The sequence below is a fragment of the Thermobia domestica genome, chromosome 5 (assembly GCF_964235325.1).
Source record: "Thermobia domestica chromosome 5, izTheDome1.hap1.1, whole genome shotgun sequence".
Classification (NCBI taxonomy): domain Eukaryota; kingdom Metazoa; phylum Arthropoda; class Insecta; order Zygentoma; family Lepismatidae; genus Thermobia; species Thermobia domestica.
In genome coordinates, this window is record NC_137458.1 from 266540037 (window position 1) to 266562771 (window position 22735).

A 22735-nucleotide genomic window follows, 5' to 3' on the forward strand; every position below is an offset into this window, starting at 1 on the left:
GATTAAAAAAAAAAATAAAATAAAAAAAAAAAAAAAAACATGAAGGATGGTTAAAAGGTTAAAATATAAGAAAAACAAATCTTCCGTCAAACATTAAAACACACGGGAATAGAAACTCACTGACAATTGAACACGAAGTTTGAGCCCTAAGGCAAAACTCTTCAATCAGCACTTCCCAATCCATGACTTAGTTCATTCAGTGGAAAAAAGCTATACACTTTATTCCTGATCAAAAGGATGCTAATGAAATGAGAAAAGAATGTGCTTCGGTTCTATCTCAGTACCACAAACACAAAGATTCTACCGGACATATACGGAAACTAATAATCCAATTCAGATATTTTTTCACATAAACATCAAGTATTTTTTTTTTTTTTTTTTTTTTTTTTTGTATTAGAACCGATAAAGGCAATAAATACGTAATAATATCAAAACAACAATACAGGGATAAAATATACGAATGTGCCAAAAATTCTCGTTTTACTAGATGTAAGGATAACCCATTGAAATCCTTGATAACAGCAACCAATCGGTTGTTTAATGGCTCTCCTACAATTCCTGATGAAATCAAAACAAAATTGAAAATCCATGACTCAGCATACCAATCATATATGGGCTTCCAAAAATACATAAACCTAATGTTCCATTCAGACCAAGAGTAGTTGGTTTTCATCATCCTACATATTTACTTTCAAATGGGCTGTATTATAAACTTGTATCATATAATATTCCAGTTAAATACACGGTTAAAAACAGTTTGGAGTTGGAAACATGCTTGAATTCCCTTGTTGCTGCAAATTCCATCCATTTGGCATCTTTTGATGATGTTGTGGAAATGTATCCATCAATGTCAGTAGACCTGGCTATACAGGAAGTGGAAAGGGCTTTACATAAACTAAAAGTGATCCCATACAAAATCCAATTAATCTCTCGACTAATAGCCTTTTGTCTAAGGAACAGTTTCTTCCAATTTGAAGACACCCTTTTTCGACAGGACAATAGGTTGGCTATTAAATAAACTGTTTGCTGAGTTTAATCAAATTCACCGTAGAATAATAAAATTTACGAAGGAACTTAAAGAAAATGGTGCTCTTAACTTTCTTGACATTACCATTAAAAGACTTAAGTTACTTCAGTATACCGCAATCCTTCTGCTGGTACAAAATATATCAACTTCAAATCATCACATTCATGGCTTCAGAAATTAAATGTTTGGAAAAACTTTTTTAAGAGAGCTCTTTTACTTTCAGACCTCTCTGAGGATCTCAACAAGGAAATACAGTATTTAGTACAAATTGGACATGAAAATGGTTTCCAAAAAAATTTATTGTTAAAATGGTACAAACAGGTACAACAGGAGATCGTCGGCCCCCACCATCAACCAACAACAGATGCCGTAATTGACAGATGGATTGGTTTCTCTTTGGTTCCACATTTTTCAGCAAAAATCAAGATGATTCTGCAAAGACACATCAAAATTCCAGAAGTTCCTCCAAAATCTATAGATAAATACATAACCAATTTCAAAGATTTTAATCGGTATTCATTGTTACAATCCAATTTATAATTCGTTAATTGTATATCCAAATATTTTAGGATTTATTTTAAATAAAAAAATTCATCCATTTTGTGTGTGAATGGAAATGAATTTAAAACTCTTATTGCGTTGCCTCTTTGAATGGCAAGGCTTACCCGTTGGAACAGGAAATGTTTGCTTCTCGGGTCACCTGACTTATTAATTAAAGCTGACCCCAAATTTGTCAATAATTTACTTGTTTCTTTACTAAAAACACCCATGGTTTCAGTAGCAAAAGCAATGAAAAAATGATCTTTTAATTTGGAATATTTCGAATGCTTTCGTTTACTAGCTGCCTCGGCTGCATTTCCTGCTTCCTCACTGGTTAATGTTATGTATGAGGGTGCGAAAGTGTCTACGCATGTAACATCCCACACTAGACTTTGGCCTTTTTTTCCAGGGAATTAAGTAATTCTATCTGGTCTTTTGCCATCATCCCGTAACATTCCTGTTGGTTCCAAAATGCTAGGAATGTCTATGCTGGCGAGAGTTCGCTTTAATATTTGGTTTAATTATCCGTGGCGTGAAAATCTCCCACTGCTTCTAATGCAACTCAAAGCATAAAGACCTTTAGCATCCATTTTTTACTGATCCTTTACAAAGCAGTGGCGTCTATTGGGTGAAATGTCAGTGTGATAAAGTGTATGTAGGTCAAACAAAAAGGAACATTTGTACTAGAATAACAGCACGTTCGTACCTCGGAATCCGCAGCAGTTATCCGGTCTGGCAACGCATCTTAGAGATTATAACCATCATATCGTGGAATCATGTTTAATTGAAAAAGCAAAAACAGCAGCGGAACGAAAAATTAAAGAATCATATTATATTCACAAAGAAAGGCCCTCACTTAACCTGGATAGAGGAGAAATAAATATTACTTGAAGTAGTAATCTTTTCACTACATACTTTCACCATTTGGAAAGCAAGAACAGAAAACAGTGATTAGCGAATTTAGTGTTGTAATGTGTTTTCCCGTGTGTTTTAATGTTTGACAGAAGATTTTTTTTATACATATCCTAACCTTTTAACCATCCTTCATGTTTTTTATCCTTTTTGAAGTCTACCACAGGCTGATGAAGGAAATTGCATCTTCCGAAAGCGCTTCCTGTTGGATGTAGAAGAAAATTCTGCTACATATTTTTTGCGATGAGTAATAGGCTTTCCGCTTTTTCTCATTGAATATAATCACCGCTCGCAATATTGTGATACCTAATATATTGTTTTACAAGTTGCGATTTTTGTAAAGAACTTTTCAAGTCACTCCAAAAATAAAGAAAAAATGAGCATTTTGTGGATGTGTTGTTTAAAGTGCTCGTGCATTTCCACCAAATATTAAACAATTGCACCATACAGGGAGAATTGCCAGATTTTTTTAGAGAGAGAAAAAGGGAAAAAAATTAAGCGATATGTGATATCTGTGTATCAAAGTTCTTACAAATCAGCAATTCAGGAAAGTCCTGGATAATTCAGGGAAAGCAAAATGATATGAAAATGTCAGGAAAAATAGTACTTAAGCTGGAAACAAGAGAAAATTGGAAATTTTGCGTAGTTTTGTCATTTGTTGAGATAAAGCCGATGATGTAAACAAGGGATTCCAATGAAGCAAGTCTGAAGTAATCAATCTTAAGTAATTTGTATTAAGAATATCATGTAGCGATTCTTTTACATTTTAATATTTTGTACTTTTTTTTTTTTTTTTTACTTTTTTCTAAGAAAATTATTATTGTAATAATTTTAAAACAATAGTTAAATTAATCTAGTTATTTCTGTTAGCACCTTTTTTGTAGTGCTGCGTAGCTGTTACTGATATTTAATATCATTATCTTTTTGCGTTTTAACATTTTGTACGACATAAATTTTGTACATTTAACGTAATAACTTAAAAAGAAAATTACAAAGAATGGAAATTAGAGAATTGACATGAGCAGCTGTAATATTTCCTCCCTCCCCTAAATCATTACTATGTCATACCTGTAAATACTTGCATATGCAGATGTAACATTCTTTCAATATCTTATTTACGGAATTTAGGGAAAGATTGAAATATCTCAGTGAAGTATTTAATTGTATTTTCCTTGATTTACTATATCTTCTACGAACTTTTTTTTTTTTTTAATTGACTAAAGCACCATCTTGAAACATTTTAGAAAAAAATGACTGCATGTTGGGCTAAACGGGTGACTAATTTTCTTTTAAAAAATTCCATGGGTGTGTATTAAGATATCTCGAAATTCAGTTGCTCAAATAGCAATTTTTTAGTTTACGTGGTTTTAGGTTTTGTAGGCATTCTTCATTATTAAATTTTTATTTTATTAATTGTCTCGTGCTAGGAAAATGGTCTGGCACCTGGAAGTCAGAGTAAAGTCAGGGAAGAACTCAAAATCATTTTGTAAGAACCCTGATGTATGAATTATAAAACGTGCCAGAAAAACGCAAAACTTATGGGGAAAACATAAGATTTGGCTACCTTCTTACTGGTGTTCTGTTGGTGCCAGCTAATTTTCGGAAACTTCAGCTGCAGCATTCTTCTGAGTTTTGCACATGAGTAAATAAATGCTATCTAGAACAAATATATTGAATTCATACTTCCAATTTTTCACATTCTTCAGTGTTAACCAACCAACCAACAATGTAGTGAGGATTGTTTGGTTGAGAACTAAGTAAGGTGTTCTTCAAATGCTCTAGTTTGTTCAAAAAATAGTGTAGCAAACTGCAAACAAGTATGATAAAATCCATGCGTCTGTAACGAATAAACATTTGGGAAGAAGACCCCGTTTAGTATCTACAGATCAATTGCTATTTTGAGAAAGTTACGAAATGATTTTATTTAACGTTAGACGTACCAAAGAAAATTCAGTGTTGTTCAAACTTTCACTTTGTTTCACAGAACACAGTATATTGTAAAATTTCTGGATGTTTTAATATCTCTACAGTTCTATAAGTTTTATGAAAAACAAGTTATCGCGTAATGCGAGGAGATTTGACTCCCACCATTGTTTTGTGAAAATTTCTTCTATTCGCAATACCATCGTATTTTTCATTAAGAAAAATTATTATTATGTGTCATTCACACATTAAAGGTAACAAGAATATTTTCCGGTGTTATACTGTTAGTTTCCAATGTGTTTGGTAAATGCAGGAAAAAAAAAAAGGGCCAATTTGAAAGTAAAAACAAGATGTGCAATGTGTAACAGTTTAATTTGTGAAAATCATTGCACCAATGTCTATATGTTTCAAATATGACAAATTGTAATGAGCTTTGTGTGAACACATAACATGAGTTTGTATAGTTTAAAATCCAATTAATAATACAAGCATGTGTCTGTTAGAAGCATTTACGATATCAAAGAAACACCAGTTCTCTGTTGTAGAACACCTTAACATATCATTCACTATCGCTTGCTATATTCTAAGTAATCGAGAACTGTAATTTCGTAAAAGAAGAATAAAAATTAACTAAAAGATAATCAGATATGAATAAGGATGAATGTTCTTAAAAATATTTCAAAAAATCTATCTCCACTCTTTTTCTCTCGGTTAATAATATGATTCTTGCATCTCATCTATATATGGAGAATTTTGAGCAGAGAGAATTTATCATTCACCTTGTAAGAACAAGTTAAATTTAAAAGTATTATTTTGAAGTAGAGTGGATTTAAACTGAAGATCTTAGGATTACTAGGTCTTAGGATAACACCTCGACTATTCTTACACTACTGGCGAAGTCTCCTAACTTGATAGTTATCTTCGTAAAATGAAGGTCGGAGAGAAAATTGAATGATGATGGAAAAAAAAAAAAAAGCAAACATTTAGGACAACCCTTTTGAAAAAATCTTGTGGGGTACTAGTAACCGAACAGTAGTTGGTTAAATCATACTTTGCTCTTTGAACGTATTTTGGAGTTCTGGTTACGAGAAAATTGGCAAAAATTCACATGTCAGCATGTTATTTTATCATTTGCATTTCTATGCATAAAAAAAACCTCCAGTGAAATGAAGGACAGCGAACTTAGTTCTTGCATCCATAGTATAATAATAATAAAAAAAAAGATAGGAAAAAAAAGCAGCAACAGCATTTGCAACGGGTATGACTGTCATTGACTTGAAAATTCAGTTCTATTTCTTCAAAAGGAGCTCGGCAAGAATATTCAAATGTTCATGTTAGCTCAGTGGTAAATCGCGGGACTTCTGCTCGTAGGGTAGTGAGTCCGATTCCCATTTAGGTCAAACTTTTTGGTATGACTGCTTCAAATTAATACTTTTAAATTTAATTTGTTCTGACAAGATGAATGATAAATTCTGTTTCTTAAAAGTTCTTCATCTGTAGATGAGATGCAAGAATCACATCATGCACATATTAACCGAGAAAGAGTGGAGATAATTTTTTTAAAATACTTTCAGGAACATTTATCCATATCCATATTTGATAATCTTTTAGTTCATGTTTATTTATTCTTTACGAAATTACAGTTCTCGATTACTTAGAATATAGTAAGCGATAGTGAATAATATGTTACGGCGTTCTACAAAAGAGAACTAGTGTTCCTTTGATATGGTAAATGCTTAGAGATATGTATTTTTACAATTTGTCATATTTGAAACATACGAGATGTTTTTTATTGATGCAGTGATTTTTACAAATTAAATTGTCACACATTTCATATATTGTCTTAGATTGTCTTTTTTTCCCCTCTTGCATTTTCCGAACACACTGGAGACCAATAATATAATACCGAAAAATATTCTTGTTAGTCTCAATGTATGAATGACAAATAATAATACTTTTCTTAATGAAAAATAGATGGTGTTGCGAATAGAAGAAATGATCGCAAAACAATGGTGGGAGTGAAATCTTCTCGCATGATGTGATAATTTGTTTTTCATAAAATTTTAGAAGAGATATTAAAACTGAACATTAACAAAAGAGAAGGTAACGTTGAAACGAATAATGTAAAACATCCAGAGATTTTACAAAATACTGTTTCCTGTGAAACAAAATGAAAGTTTGAATAACATTGAGTTTTCCTTGGTATGTCTAACATTAAATAAGATTAGTTTGTAACTTTCTTAGGATATCAATCACTCTGTAGATACTAGATGATGTCTTCTTCCCGATTGTTTATTTGTTGCAGAGGCATGGATTTTATTCTGCTTTTTGCTACATTGACATGTTTTGAAAAAATAGATTACTTGTAGAACGTTTTACCTACTACATCTGAACCAAGCAATCCTCACTGCATTATTGGTTGTCTTAACGTTGAAGGATGTGAAAAATTGGAAGTGTAAATGCACTTTTGTGCACAGTAATATAAGAAAAGAGTAGCTCTATTATTTTTTATTGTAGACTTGTTTCATTTTTTTTTTTTTAACTAACGTCTTTCTGTTTTAACCTGTTAATTACCCAAATTCCAAAGCCGATCCTAACAAAGCTGAGGAAGATAGCTGCCAAAAATAAGCTGCCATCAACAAGAGATGACTTAAAAAGCGTAATTTCTGGGAATTTAGGAAATATGCCTCCTACATTGTAAATTTTGTAGTCAAATGTTTGAACACGTTTGATTCTTTTAAATTACTTTTATTAGAAATTTTATCGTAGTAATATTTTCACTGTTAGAACCTACTGAAAGCTTCAGGTGTAGTGAACTCGCAACGAATCCGTAGTCCAACAGCTGTTGGTCATTTTAGATTGATTTAAAGAAAGAAAAAAAAAGTCATGCGCGTTACAACAAGAATTAGATTAATTAGCCTTGCAGTGTAGAATGACTTCTTTTAGTGTTCCGAGTTCGAAAGACTATAAGGAGGGTGTTTTTTAAATTAAGTAGTTAATATACTTAATTATTTATTATTGAACAAGTTAGTACACTTCAGTAAGTTTTTATTACAAAAGTGATCCGAGATGTTACTTAAATTTCAGAAAGTTAACCTCTGCATATTAGATATTCTTGTCTTACTAAAATTAGTTCCATAAGACAAAGGCTTTCATCGATATTAAAAATTGAAGGAATTAAGTTACTCGTATTGGTTTGTGTTACTTGTAATATTCGCTTCAGTTTGTGCACAGTTTTGGTGTTAATTGTTACATATATATGCTTCTATTTTTTATTATTATACATGCTATTTTTTAAAATTATTTATTAAGCTTCACGATCAGCCATAAAAATAATTTACGATGTTTGGAGACAGGAGGGAAGAATCATATCCTGTTAGGTCACGAATTTTTCTACTTATTGTGCTGTCTGTTTAAATGCGATATGTGCTGGTATGATTTTTAAAAGGAAATAATTTGTCGCACTCCTTGTCCCCCCTTTTTTCCCACATTATGTCAGAGTATTTCATAGTAGTTCAAAGAGTATTATTACGAGATCTTCGTAATTATTTAGTACTTTCACAATGCTACTGAAGTTATATTTTAGAGGAAAGCCGATTCCGAGCAACATAGTTAAGATTTCGAAGAAGCATTGGAGCAGGGAGGGTAAGAAAGATATTAGGAATACATTAAACTTAGCAATTTAGGCAACACAAGCCTCGTACACACACAAATCTAGCAGGATGTTGGACTCAGAATTTTAAAATAATTATTATGATTATGCATATCACGCACAATTGGATGTTCAAAATGAAACACTAAGTAGTAGTCAGATTGACTTCATATTTGCGAAATGCGTAAAGGATGGATTACAATAAGCTGATTAGCAGTGCAGATTCACGCTATATCACGTGCACTGGACAGACCCACTGAAAACAGCAACAGGAGGCAGGCTAGAGAGCCACAATTCAATAATTGCCGAGTGTTGGCGGTATGTGAGTCTATGCAAACTGTCGAACAATGCCTCTTCGTCCGACTGATTTTCGTCTTTGATTGTGGAAGAATTGCAGTATATCTCGATTGCAGACTATCCTGTTGCGATATTGGTGACCCCGTTGGGCGGAATGCAACCAGAACGATGTATGAAATCTGTTGCAGGAAGGCAATGCACGACATGGAGGATCTTAACAACAGCCATGTCATACAACGAACTGAGAGGACTTACTCCTGATGCGCATGGCTGTGGCGGAACGGACAGCCAGACCTGGAACACAGGCGCACGAATTGAGAGTTGTATGCTTAGCGACATTGTCCCCACGTATAGGTTGATCTTGTCTGGTGGGGAACGGCATATGTGCACGACGCCTATTGTTGCGGCTCTCTTTTGACTTGTGAACTTACAGTGGTGTCATGAAAGTCGTGCATTTATATACAAATGGCACATCCTGCTCATCTCGGACAAATCTTGCGTGTGTCTGCACCGTCATGATGGCTCATCCATGTCTGGCGTTACCGTAGCGGGCAGGCTGTGCGACGCTAAATTGTGCATTACCACACCGGTCTAGCAAGGAGTCATGGTATGGTGTGCTTTTGCGCCTAATACGCATAGACCGTCCAATGCTATGAGGTATTAGATCCTGTTCTGGTTCCTTTACTGCTAGTCCTGCGTGTAGCCACTTTTCTCTACCATTTGAGGTACAATTCCTGAACTACCTAGATAAGACATGTTGTTTCAGTAGCTTGAGTTTGTGCGTTTTCGTATCTCGCCTATCAAACTCTGTTTTTGATTGTACATGTCGTAGACACTTGGGTCGCCATATTCTTGTGAAATGTTTCGACGTCTCTCTCACCGTGTCACAGCTGTTCTGGATGTTCATTATAGACTCACGCGCTGCTGACAACTGAACTTTCTTGGTTCTCGTGACGTTGCCACACATCGCAGAGAGCGGTAGATGTAATCGTTTCACACGTGTACTTGAAGCTATAGGTCTTCTCAGTTTATATCTAAATTTTTAAAGAAATATACAAAATGTTCTGTTAATTTTTACATTTATGTAAAATTTACTCTGAGAAAATTTGGCTACTACTATTTCAACTGTGCCTAGCGTTAACTTATAACATCGTAATAGATTTTAAAAATTCTTCCTTGGCAATAAGACACACTTCTTCGAAACTGATTATTTTGCTAAATAAAATAAAGAAATCGTAACTAAGACTTCGGACTGGCGATCACAAGACCTATCATTGGTTCGATTCTCGCTGAGGATGTGGATGTTATGTTTTGTCCGTTTACTATTCATTGCATTATCATTATTTATTTATTTTAAGCGTAAAGGATGCATTCTTAGAACGTAAAATTCAAGAGTAAAATTTCAAAAAATAAATATTTTGATGTGATGCAAATACGAGACTGATGTAATGAACAGTACTAAAATAGGCCTGTTATAATGGCCAGACTAGAAATGATTAATCTCATTTTGAATTGTAAATGTGGTCATTGGATCGACACTAAAATTTTAAGTTGTCATGAGAATCGAATTCAGGATTATACACGCTAAAACAGTCGTGAGTGTCTATATATTGTATAGGGTGGAGATCGATCGTCGCTCCCCATTTCATTCCAACGTACTAGATATCCTTCTGAGTTGGTAGTATTCAGTATCCCCACTGCTGGTTGTAAAACAATATTTTAAATTCCTTTGCGTTTTGTACTTAGAGGGAAGATTAGATATTAACTTTTGTAATAGTTGTTCATTGTATAAAATCCTATTTTGTAAATTGTTTTTATCTTCAGCAGAACTGGGACGCTGAATGTGACACCTCTCAAGGAGATGATGAGGTGTTCGATGCATGGACTGGTAGCTTCGTTCCGTCCTCTGCTGTAAAAAATGAAGATGCAAATAATGATCGTACTGAAGAAAAGGTTAAGCAAGAGAAATATGACCGTGAACACAGAAAAGAAGATGACGGCAAATCATATAGAGATAACAGACCGAACTGGAGACAAGGCTCACATGGTCAGGATAATAGGAACTTCTCTAGAGACGGAAAAGGAGGTCGAAGTGACAGGCGAGAACGGCTGCCATATCATTCGGTGATCAAGGAGACTGATGGTGATCTTTTTACATCACCTGATCATGTTTCTCTTGCACATTGTGTTGCAACTGACATGCGTATGGGTGCTGGCATAGCAGTTGAATTCCGTTCCAGATTTGGCAGAGTTTGGGAATTACTTGACCAGAATAAGGGTATTGGTGATGTTGCGGTATTGGAAGATAAGGGTAGATTTATATACTACCTAGTCACGAAGGAATTAAGTAACGGAAAGCCTACGCTGGATAGTCTTGTTTCATCATTACATGCAATGAGAGATCACTGTGTTGAGCATCAGGTTAAGGAGTTAGCAATGCCCCGAATAGGATGTGGATTGGATAGGTTACGATGGCCAGATGTGAAAGCTGCCTTGTATCATGCATTTAAAGACACCGGGGTTTTCATAACAGTCTATAATTTACAGGTAATATATTTTACTATTTTTAGAAATTATCTTGAACTAATTTACGAACCTTATATCTATAGGAGTCATATTTACTTTGTCCTTATATGTTATTGTGAGAACAATGATAGGAAGAAAGGAATGGGAAAGAAAGAAGCAGCAAGTATTAGAAAAGGAGCAGAATGGATAACATATCGGCCCAATAAATAGGAGACCTGGGTTCGAATCTCGGCCCAGTCGTGCATTTTTCACTATGTATTATTAAATTGGCAACTAGAATAATTGGTGTCATATATAATCGATTATTTCCAAAACTTGAAATGTAATACAGAGAAGGCGTAGAGGAGTTTTTCCCCGCTCTAAATAAAGATTGAAGAAAGAAGCAAGAGGTATTATTTCTAGTGTTGCCAGTTCGGTAAACTAGCTCAATACATCGAGTAAATTCCGCTTTTACTTTCACTTGTAGAAATTATTATAGTATAAATTTCATAGGTTAATAAAATCGCAAGTACGTATGACAAATTCCATTATAACACCATGGTCTTACAAATGCTTTCTCTGTCAAGGCTGTTCCCAGAAAGAAGAGGTTTTTAGAAAAAGTATAATCAGATAGGCTTAAAAATAAAATGCCACTTATTTTCCATTATAATCTTCATGATTTCGTAAAAGGGATTCTGCCGGTCAATTCTTTCTTTCGCAGATTGTATATACACTAATGAGTTATAATCGAAAAATATTTTCTGTACTAGGGATCGGTCAATTTATTTTTACAGTTTACTAGAAATGGGTAGTATTTACCAGACGTTTGCTTGTATTGAATTAATGGATCAATAATTTTGATTTCTTACTTCGGTTTCTCTCTCTCTCTCTCTCTCTCTCTCTCTCTCTCTCTTTTATTTATTTATTTATTTATGTATCAAAACAAATCATGTGTTCGTTCTTTCAAGATTAAACAGGAACTGAATTGTACGATAGAGCGGAATAAAAAATAACTTCGAAAATGAACAGCTAGCTGATATTGCCAAATACGGATTCCCTAAGTAATACCAAGTTTGTTTATTTATAAAATATCAATTTCTCGAGGAAGATTCGTGAGTGGTAAAATGCTTACTTCAGGCGAAAAGAATACCTGCTTAGATTCCAATTAACGCTAGGTTGTGTTGGAGAGCATTGTGTTCCTGAATGTTTTCGGGATTTTTTAGTTTCCTCGCACATTCTGATTTCTTCATAACCTGTGATACTGTCTACTTTATATCTTAAAGGGCACAGTGTGGAACGTTATTTAAACTACTGAGTTTGATTTGGTAGGTATTTATTGATTTTGTAGGTATACAACCCACAACACGAATTCATTTCTGATCATATATCTCTCTAATACTGATGTAGCCATTTAATTACATTTAGCATTTTGTGATTAAGGGTAAATCCATATCAAATGATTGCTGACAAAATTTATTTTATTATTTTTGTAACGAAGCTGTACTGTAGGGAGTAAAAAACAAGCATTCATTCATTTTTTAGATATTCATTTTTTCTTTGAGTGGCCATTTTGTATGAACGTGTAAACGTTTTACTTTCTCACAGCTGACCCTTAAGGCATGCTGTTTAATTGTTCACAATAATATTTCAGTAAACGCTATGGCTCCATGAATATTGGAGGGGATTTTTTTTTTTTTTAAATCAACTATTTTTCAACTCCAAAGGGACATACTTGAAAAATCTCAAATTTTCACAAAACAGTTGTTATTTGTGTAGAAACAAGTCATTAAAATTTGATCATTGAGATTTGACAAGTTTATGAGTTACGGTTACCTTTTGTGGATAATTCGGTTTATTAGCAACTAAAGAACAACTAAACTGATGATTCATTGTACACTTAAATTATATACGTTAAGTATTAAAGCATATAATTCAGTTTAACTGTGCATGTTTTTCTTGTAATGATGTTTTACTGGAATGTACTAATTACGTTTTGAAGGAAATAATTATTAAAAAATAAACACTGTTCTGTCTTACGTAATTCATGAGCTTATGAAGTTCATAAAGTAGATAAGACCACTTTATTAATAGGAGGTTCCTTTTAGCTGATTGTTTAAGCAAAATACAAAAGAATACAAACAAAATGCAGCTGTTTTAAAGTTGACGCGGTCAAACTATTCTCAGCTGACCCGTAAGGATGCTGTTCTATTGCACGCAATAACCTAAGAGTTGTAGCTTTCTTTTTCTCGCTCTCTCTCAAATTGTATTTTTATGTGAGTGGTCAAAATCAGGCGTATGCTTTATCTGTACTCGGGAAATAGAATGGTTAATAAGAGTACATGCGTTTTTTTAAGTCGTAATGAACAAAATGTTCTAGTGGAATTAAACTATTATCACGCAGTGAAACAGCATTTACCAAGATGGTCTAACAAATTACACTTGAAATCATACCCTGATTATCCAGCATGTTCAAAATCATAAAAAAGTTACATAAAGGATTCTTGAACGGAAAATTTGTCAACTCTTATAATAAATCCCTTGTCCACCTTCAAGGAAAGACACGGTATGGAGATAGGGAGTGTGATTTGTTAAGCTTACCTTGTGTATTTGTTTTACACCTCGAGATGAGAGCTAAATATTAATAATAGCTGTGTCCTTGAATTTTTGATCACTGTATGTCGGAAACGTAGCGTTGAAGAACCCATGTGCGTTATTACATTTTAATTCAGGCATATTCTGTTTCCATTCGACTTAAGGAGCCTGTATAAAGGATGATGCAGTAATTTATAAGAAAGCATAAATATTAATGATTATAAAATATCATCCATATCTACATATACATACGGATTGGGCCGACTTGAGTATAGAATATACTTTAATTCCGTGTTTAGACATGCATTTAGTACTGATAAGGTTCCCATTAAGTATGACTTCAGTATATTCTAGATGTGGCATAGGAAATCGAACTTTCTGTATTTTCTGGGCTCTTCATTCGATGGTTCGACAACGACAACTGTTAAGGAGTTCTTTTGGTGTGACGTAATATAGCGTAATTGACGTGTCACGACATCTAATATATAGTAAATGGCAATTAAAACTCGAGAGATCAAGTTGACAAATGTGTTAATGGTGATTCACAACAAACTTTCAGTTTTAACTTGTGCAGCTTTTCTCTAACGGTCGTAATGTTTTCAACCCGTTGCTGTGTACGTTCAGTGGATATTGATTGTCCATATTATCACTGTAAACAATATCACAGTAATCTAACTGGAATAAGATACTGATTCTACAAGAAATCCTTATAATTGTACAGGGAATGTATAAATCTGCTTAATATGGTTATACATTCGAATAAAGATACTTCGAAATAAGTTCTTAAGCTTTCCATGGGTTAGGAAGTAGTGATGTAACATTATGATTTAACAATATTTTCATGTACATTTTGGAAAAGATTTTCTTAAGGATCTATAAACTGAAATTCGATTTGAAATACAAAAGAATACAAACAAATTACACATTTAAAGTTGCATATAAAAATAATCTACAACTGCGTCGGCGATCAAACTTGGGTGTCGGGCTTAGCATGGCGGTCTGTCAACCATTATGGTGCTGCAAGTCTTTCCCCAAACCAACCTTGCGTTCTCACTCTTGGTTTTCGAGTTGAACATCCTTTTTGAGTACTAAAGCTACGTGAGACGTAGAGCTACAGCTTAACGTGGAATAGGAACCACACTAGCTCCAGCCGGAGATCAAAACTGCGCAGATGCGAATGTTAAGTATTTAGTCAAGAAGTTCGGCTTATTCTGTCGCAGAGAAGCGGATGTTTTCAGACCTTAGCGATTGACGTCACAGCTATGAATTTTGGGCAGGGAAAAGACAACTTTTGAGATCGCTTGGATGTGTTAATAGGAAGGGCAGTGAATAGAATACGGTGGTAATTTAATGGAAAGAAAAATTATTTTTCTCTAAAAACGCCTGCGATGCGTTGTTGTAAAATATTTTATAGCATTTTTTTTTATTGTATTCATAAAAATACTCATGATTTGAGACATTTACTGCAGAGAATGTGGTAAAAAGTATCGTCTGAATTCTCTATCATTCAACTATTGTAGATATTCAAATTTATGGCACTTTGGTTGTAAGTTTCTGTACACTCCCATGTAACCTAAACCCTGTCCTGGAGAGTAGGAATATGTGGTTGGGCTGGGGAAGTAATAAATTGACCTATATAGTAATCTGGAAACCCAGGTTCGATATTCGTTCCCATCACCCATTTTCTTTCTTCAAATTTGATTGTATTTACATCAATAGAGGATGTAACATTAACATATATACAAGGTTGGTTCTTCTCTTTCTCACCAAATTTGATGTATTTCAATTTACCTTGAGTCCATGTTCCACTGCCAAATACATTTAATTAAATTATATCAGTAGGAAGAAGATAGGTTGTGAAGCACATCTCTTATCTCTCTTTCTCATTAAGGCATACAACTAGATCGCCAGCTTTCACAAGGAAGCGGTATCCATGTGTCAGCTCCTGATCTACCATCCATCTATTCAGTCATAGTGCATGGAATTGTAATGCGTGTTTTGGTTGAATACCAGCAATATTTTTAAGTCAAACTTCGAGATTAATTAACTATTAAGAAACTCAAGAGAGTCACTACCACTTAACAAAGACTTCGTGTAATCCTAATCTTGGTTAAGCCAATCCAATCATGTGCGTTATTAGTCATTTCCCAAGTATCCCTTTTCGGGGTCTCCCAAAAGTTTCTTTCTGAAGGCATTCCAAGGAGAATTCTTTACATTTTAAGTATAGTTACCGTGCGAACGATGTATTACCCCCATGTTAACAGTTTCGAATGTATTCTTGTATGAAATTGAGTGAACTTCAACTATATTCAAAGTTCTGAGAATGCGTAACCTTGCTTCATTTACGCATTTGTTAGTCAGTTTGTGGATCAAATATATCAAATATTTTTCTGAGAATTCGAGGTTTGATCAACTTTCACATTATACGATGCAACAAGCCTAGTTATACTTAAGCACCCGCAGCCCTTCCCTGGTCTAGTGCTTAGCGTCTTTGTCTTTGATGCACGTGGTCTTGGGTTTGATTTCCACTCGGAGAGCACGAAAATGTAATTTCACAATCATTCACATTGATCAAATTATAAATCATAGCTTATTTAGCCTAATGCTCATAACCGTAGGATGTTAAAAATTTTACTCTTTTTTGTATGTTTTAAGGACTACTTGTCATCATTGCACGTGTCTGTTAAGGAGTTTATACGTTGATTCATGGACTCACATTACTGATAACAATCTACCGGTATTACTGTTAAAAAGGAATGATGATTTAAGAACATTGAGATTTAAGGAAATGTTTCAAAATCAGCGATTTTTTTGCTTTTAATAAAGGAAAACGTAATGATTTGAAAACAAAAATTCTTTAAAGTTTATGTGAAGAATTGGTGTTGGAGTTTGATGTGAGTGCAAGCATGTTTTTAAAGAATCTTCGTACAACATATAGAAATGAACATTGCAGATCAGAAGATAAATAATTTCATGTGTGTGTGTGTGATAGAAAGAGAGTGAATGAGTGAGTGAGTGAAAATTCCAACAAAGCTAGGTTTTAAATGGCGTAGATTTAAAGTAAATTGCTTCCCCGTCCCTGAACATTGCAACTAAAGGCATAACAGGAGGTCACCCATTTGTGACAGCTTAAGTTCATCAGTCCTTCAATGGGTTATTTTAAAGCAAAATCAGGATTTTGTTTAGTATCAGTGAAGCACAAGAAGAGTTTCTCAATGGATGGAAATGTTACCAATGATGTCAGTCCACGAATAAACGTAAAATCTTTAAAGGCATGTACTGAGAATACCAGGGAGACATTTAAACGTATATGAAAATGTACGAATACTTAAATAAGTTTAAGATTAATACTTACTAAATATGCATCATTCATTAAGTAAAAGCAGAATTTCGCTTTTGTAAGTTTGTACTTTAAATCGGGGTTCGAATCAAGCTTTTTCACTAGAGGTTAATCAATCTATCAAAAACGTATAAAAATGTGCACAAGTAAGTTTAGTCATTAGTAAGAATGTAAAACCATCTTAGTGGATGCGAAAATAAAATGACACTTAACAAATTTACACCAGTAATTAATTAAATGTGACGAACTTTCTGTAGACCGTTTTCTGTTAATCCCAATTATGAGCTGTCCCTCTGCTGCTAAACACGTTCGGTAGGGAAGTCTTTCAAACGTGGCTCCTTAACAGTGATATACATCACGGATGCTAGTACTTTTGTTTAGATTCGATTTCCAAGTTTATTATTAATAAAATTATTTATCACACGGAAACCTTTGTAAATTATTCATTGTAGCTTTGGGAAATTCAAGATCACTGATAAAACTCCAACTGACGAAAGCAGTATATATATATCTTAAAATTATATATTTGTGTTACAGTTTCGGCTATGTAACATAGCCTTCCTCAGACACATTATGAGAGAAAATCTAATTTTGACAGCTTATATGCAATCTGGATGCAAGACACGCCCACTTTCTCTTTACAAAACATAAACTTTTAATTGGCTCTAAAAAGTAAATTTTTAATTACTGTAAACGTAAACTTTTAATTGGCTCAAAAGGTTTTTTTTTTTTTTTTTTTTTTTTTTTTTTTTTTTTTTTTTAATTACTGTAGTCACTTTCTCATACCTTTCATACACTGCAGAAGATAATGGTATCAATTTGTATTTTAATAGTGAATATGAAATGGAAATAGCATTTTATTTGTCCTACCGTTATGTCCTTAAGCTAAAGGAGACAGATGATGATTCTGAAATTACTTTTTTTTTTTTTTTTTTTGTTTTACCAGGAATCGAACCTGGGCCACGTGCTAGCAACTAGGCCAATGGGAAAGGCTTCACAAACAACGTTTTCGTATTTGTATCAGGAATCAAGCATCAAATTGCATTATTATGTTTCTGCATTTGTACAAGGATGTTTAATTTTTGTTATATATAGTGATGTAAGATATATTTCCATGGCAAGGAAAAAAATCTCCATGAACCGGGAAAGTTACTTGACAAGAGGACGAAATTTACCATCTCCCCTTCCCCTTGGTCCGAACTTTCCTTTCAGTTTCTTGAACATTTCAACAATAAAATGTTCTGCATGAAGTAGTAATGTGTTGCACTTCCCATCACTAATTACTAGGGCCGTCCAGAAAGTAAAAAACAGCTGCGCATCGCGCGCAGCGCCGACTCTCGACCACTGCGATCGTGTGCGCAGCAGTTAGCTTCTTCCTTCACCTCAGTGAACCAAATCTCAATGCTGTGCTGTTACGCTACTTGATTTGCAACGATTCAAAATGGCGGCGCCAATCGAAAATCCCGCCAAATGTGATGTACGGAGTATCATTTGATTTCTGAACGCGCAAGAAGTCAAGCCCATTGAAGTTTATAGGCAAATAAAGAAGACATATGGTGATAATGCAGTGAACTGGTCATCAGTGAAGAAATGATGCATTATGTTTAATCAAGGAAGGACTTAACGTGCATGATGAAGATCGGAGTGGGAGGCCATCACTTCTTACGGAAGAACTGAAGGAAAAAGTCGAAGGAAAAATTCAGATAAAACAACGTTTCACTTTGAGCACGTTACACGAATCTTTTTGGGTGAAAAACAGTTCACAAATGATTAGGAATTCAAGCAAGCAGTGAGTGGGGCTGCGGTGGCTCAATGGTAGAGCGTTCATCTCTGGTGCTTGGGGTCTCTGGTTCGATCCCAGCTCGCGCCAAGTGAACTTTGTGATGGACAAACACCGTGTGCGCGGATTTTCTCGTGAACACAGTTTCCTCCCACTTTCTTCATTCCACCATTTCATTAATTTCTCATCATCAATCGTCTTCTTTAGCCTAACCGGCATAAACGTCGGATGTAAAACTTAAAGATTTCATTTTCGCACTTCATTTTTTTTCAAGCAAGCAGTGATAGCCTGGTTCAAATCTTTGGCGGCGGATGAGTATAACATCGGCATTGAAAAACTGGTCCCACGTTATAACAAGTGTACTGACAACTATAACAACTACATAGAACAGTAAAGGCCTGTAGGTTTGTAAATAAAGTTTTGTGCTATCTTTTGTTTGTATATAACCATGCTGAAACGTTCTTTACTTTCTGGACGACTCCTGTATATTTTTTTCTCTTTACTTCGTTGCTATTACCACTGTTTCTTTTTTTGTCTTGCCGACATTACTGTAGTTCATTACGATGGCCCCGTGAATAGGGTTTCAGTTTGTCACAATATGCTTGTCCTTGTAGTATGCGCGTCTCTGTTAAAAGGAAAACAACAGATACAATCCGCTACTTAGCAGTTTATCTCCCATATGCAGTACATAAATAAATAAATGCAGTACATAAATAAATCTGTTTCAACAGAATAAAACAGTCAACTAAATTAGGTTGTCGACGGGCAAGATAGTAATCTTTAGGGCTCTCCTGTGTTCCATAGATTTTGTTTGATTTTTATAATGCCCGAAATTTGCACTATTTTGTACTTAAAATTTTCAGTGAGTAAAAACAGTAAAAATATTTGCAGGTTCCTCCAAGATATACTGGCAAATATATGCGTTTTCACAAGTCGTATGCAGAGCCAGAGGATTATTTTAACCCAGACCTCTTTAATACTTCAATCTGTAAAGAAAGCAGAAGACAGAGGAAAAATAAAAGGAAACGCAATTCTGAAGAGAAAAAGAACAAAAGGAGAAAACATAAAAAATATAAGAATTAAGGTAGATGATTGGACTACATACTTTTTTCTCATATTCATAATATATTCAGAATTTACTACAAACAGTACCATTACTCATTCACTGAGATTCAGAGAAATCTGTTCTTTTCAATATAATTTAACGTGTTTATTCAACATTGACGGATTTTGTTGAAATATCATCTTGCTGTTATACTCCATAACTTTAAATTCTAAAACTGTTTACTTTTGAAGTACAAAACAGCATGTGGAATTCAGCAGTGTTATATACACGAAATGAATTTTGAATTCCCAGTTGTGTACATACTTTAAATATTCTTCCGTTGTTCTTGTCGATGTTGAAAGGAACTTTTCCCTTGAGAATGAGCTTGTTCATTCCAGAAAACATGCTTTCAGTACCATACATTAGAACACAGAATAAGATCTTGTGATAGTTGTATTTATACCAGAATAAAATGCAACTTGCTTTATTAATATTGCGTGGGACCGCTCTAAGCCTGCGTAATAGTTGACCCTTCGTGGAATGGAGGCATATGAGTCATGATTGGTTTCTAAAGGAATTTTGTACCATTCCTCATCCTGAGCACTCAAGTTTCGTGAGCGAGGACAGGTGTTCTATAATGTTGGGATCTGGGAATTGGATAGGTAAGAAAAGGTGTTGTAATTCATCCCAATGTTCATGAAATCATGCCTTAATAGCTCCATCGATGTAAATTGTCACATTATCATCTTGAACTATGCTTTATTGGCCGAAAAATTTGGGCTAAAGGATATACGTGGTCTCCTAAAATGTTCACATAATTACTGACAGTAATGCATCCTTGAGCGTAATCACAGGACCCACGGTATACTAAGAAATTCCTGTCCATAGCATTACAGAGCCACCGTCATGTTTTACGGCAAGGAAGGCAATTTGGGAACGTAAGCTGTTTCGGGCGTCCGTCATACATAACACGATCTGTAATTGGAAATATGGTTTAAAAAAAAAAAAAAAAAAAAAAAAAAAAAAAAAAAAAAAAAAGAAGAAGATGTATCGGTCGATATTAAATGCTTCCGATCATCGGCGATCCACTTTGCATGTTCCTGGCACAGTTTTCTACGCGCTAAAGCCTTGTTAGTGGTTATCAGCGGTTTGGAAATCGCAACCCAACCACGGATGTTTAGGTTATGCAACCGGCGTCAGATATGATTTCACGCAATATGCTGTTCCAGATTCTGATTAAGTTTTACAGACATTTTCGCCATATTAATTGTACAGTTCATGGTGACAGTCTTCGTCAATGCTCAGCGATCCCTGCTACTGAAGCTGCTTCTTCGTCTAACATTACCCTTCGCCGATATTATTTTGCTGTGAGTTCTGTAGGTCATTGAATCACCTTAGACATTGTTCCTCAAACACATCTAACACATTGATCACATTACACTTACACCAACTGGGAGCTCCCTCGTGGCTAAGCGGTTAGCGTACGCGCCTTTGGCGTGGGAGACCCGGGTTCGATTCCCGGCGGGAGCTCATGTGGTTCGGATTCCACGTTAATCAGTAGGTCCACGTCTCATATAGCCTCGCTGCTGAAAGGGACGCTAAACTAAAATCAACTCAACTCAACTTACACCAACTCACTGCGCATTACAACTTGACTTTTTTGAAACTCAAGAGGGATTTCCCATTTTGAATAATTAGTCTGCTCGCTTGTGTTAATGTGTTACACACTACATGTTTTCCTATTATTTTGATAACTCGTATATGTAATAATTAAGTTTGTAACCAGTACATATTGTGTCCCTTAGCTTGTAAACCTTTCAGATGCTAGGGTCCGCAGGAGCCATTGGATTCTACCGTGTGCGAATATAGAACCGTATTCTTTCATCTTTTTATTGACCTAACTAAATATTAAGCGCTTGCTTACCGCTTTCCAGCCAACACTCACTCGTATTTTTCTCATGCGCAGGGTCGTATTAAGATATTTTATGCTCCTGGGCCTAAGAAAATGTGGTGCTCCTTTTCCCTTATTTGTTCGTATTCAGTTACATGTAAGAAAAAGCTGACAAACATAATGTCTCAGGGTGTCTTATCGGTCACGAAAGTGATGCAATCATAAAACTGTCATGAAAGTCAAGAAAAAGTCACGAAATTTAGCTTTTGGGTCACGATTTTTTTTTATCTGTATAAATATAAGTATAGACAGGAAAATTTTGTTCTATAAAACGTCAAAATTCACTATCAAAAATGTCTATGGTCGGCAGTAGACGTTACCAAATCGTAAGCAAAGCGCCCTTTTATTGCATGCATGAAAATTCGGTCCAATTCGCAACCAAATTCCGCTCTTTAAGAATGTTACTAAATTTTATAGTTGGAAAAAAAAAAAGAAAGAAAAAAAAGAAAAGGTCACGTAATTTCATTTTGGAATTTTAGTAGACACCCTGTATCTCTAGGTTCAAAATAAAAGTAAAAACCACTAAAACAATGGATTATTAGTTTACAGAAAGTACTACCAACATTATTTTCAGTGCAGCTCTCCCGTAAATTGTTCTCTAATGGACAGCCTCTTTTTCCCCTGTTATACTTCAATCTCGATTTTCCCCCTAATCTTCTACTCCAGCAAATTTGCTGCCACCCTGTGACCCGTATAAATACTGGCCTGTTCATACTAACCATGTTTTCAGTCCATCTTACATGTCTCTATCACAGGCAAAAGCCAAAACTGATGGATATCAAATGTGACTTAAAAATAAAAACGATATAGAATACTTTGAGACATATAGTAATATAAGTCTAAATAAACAATAGTATTAAAATAGACTTCTTTGTTATAGACATTATAAAATAAACCATTTATACAGGTGTGTTCAGAAAGTTCGTGGACTAAGGTTTTTATATTTAGGCTGAGTCACTAGTGTCTGTGGTTGGTTCGTTTCTTCCAGTGATGCACTAACTTCTGGAACACGTGCTGCAGACAGTGTTTTGAGAACTGACATAAGATCGCTGATAGGCAGCTTTTACTTCTTGACATGTGCTGAATTTACTTTTCCAGCATCTTTTGTAAAGACAGGTCCGGAAAGTACAGATGGTCTAGATACAATCCACCAATTTCGTCCAGTCTCCTT

General features: G+C 34.7%; 1 protein-coding gene across 4 annotated transcripts in view; it reads left to right on the plus strand.

Moving 5' to 3' along the window:
• LOC145686583 (uncharacterized) overlaps positions 1–22735 on the plus strand; it is a 73195-nt gene that overhangs the window by 41816 nt on the left and 8644 nt on the right. For 2 of the 4 annotated variants that reach the window (XM_081760027.1, XM_081760028.1), the window contains exon 4: positions 10176–10898. In XM_081760027.1, coding sequence (XP_081616153.1) covers positions 10176–10898 — 723 coding nt within the window. Of the gene's footprint in view, positions 1–10175; positions 10899–19459; positions 19653–22735 lie in introns of all 4 variants that reach the window. The other 2 variants (XM_081760030.1, XM_081760029.1) reach the window with 2 other exon arrangements.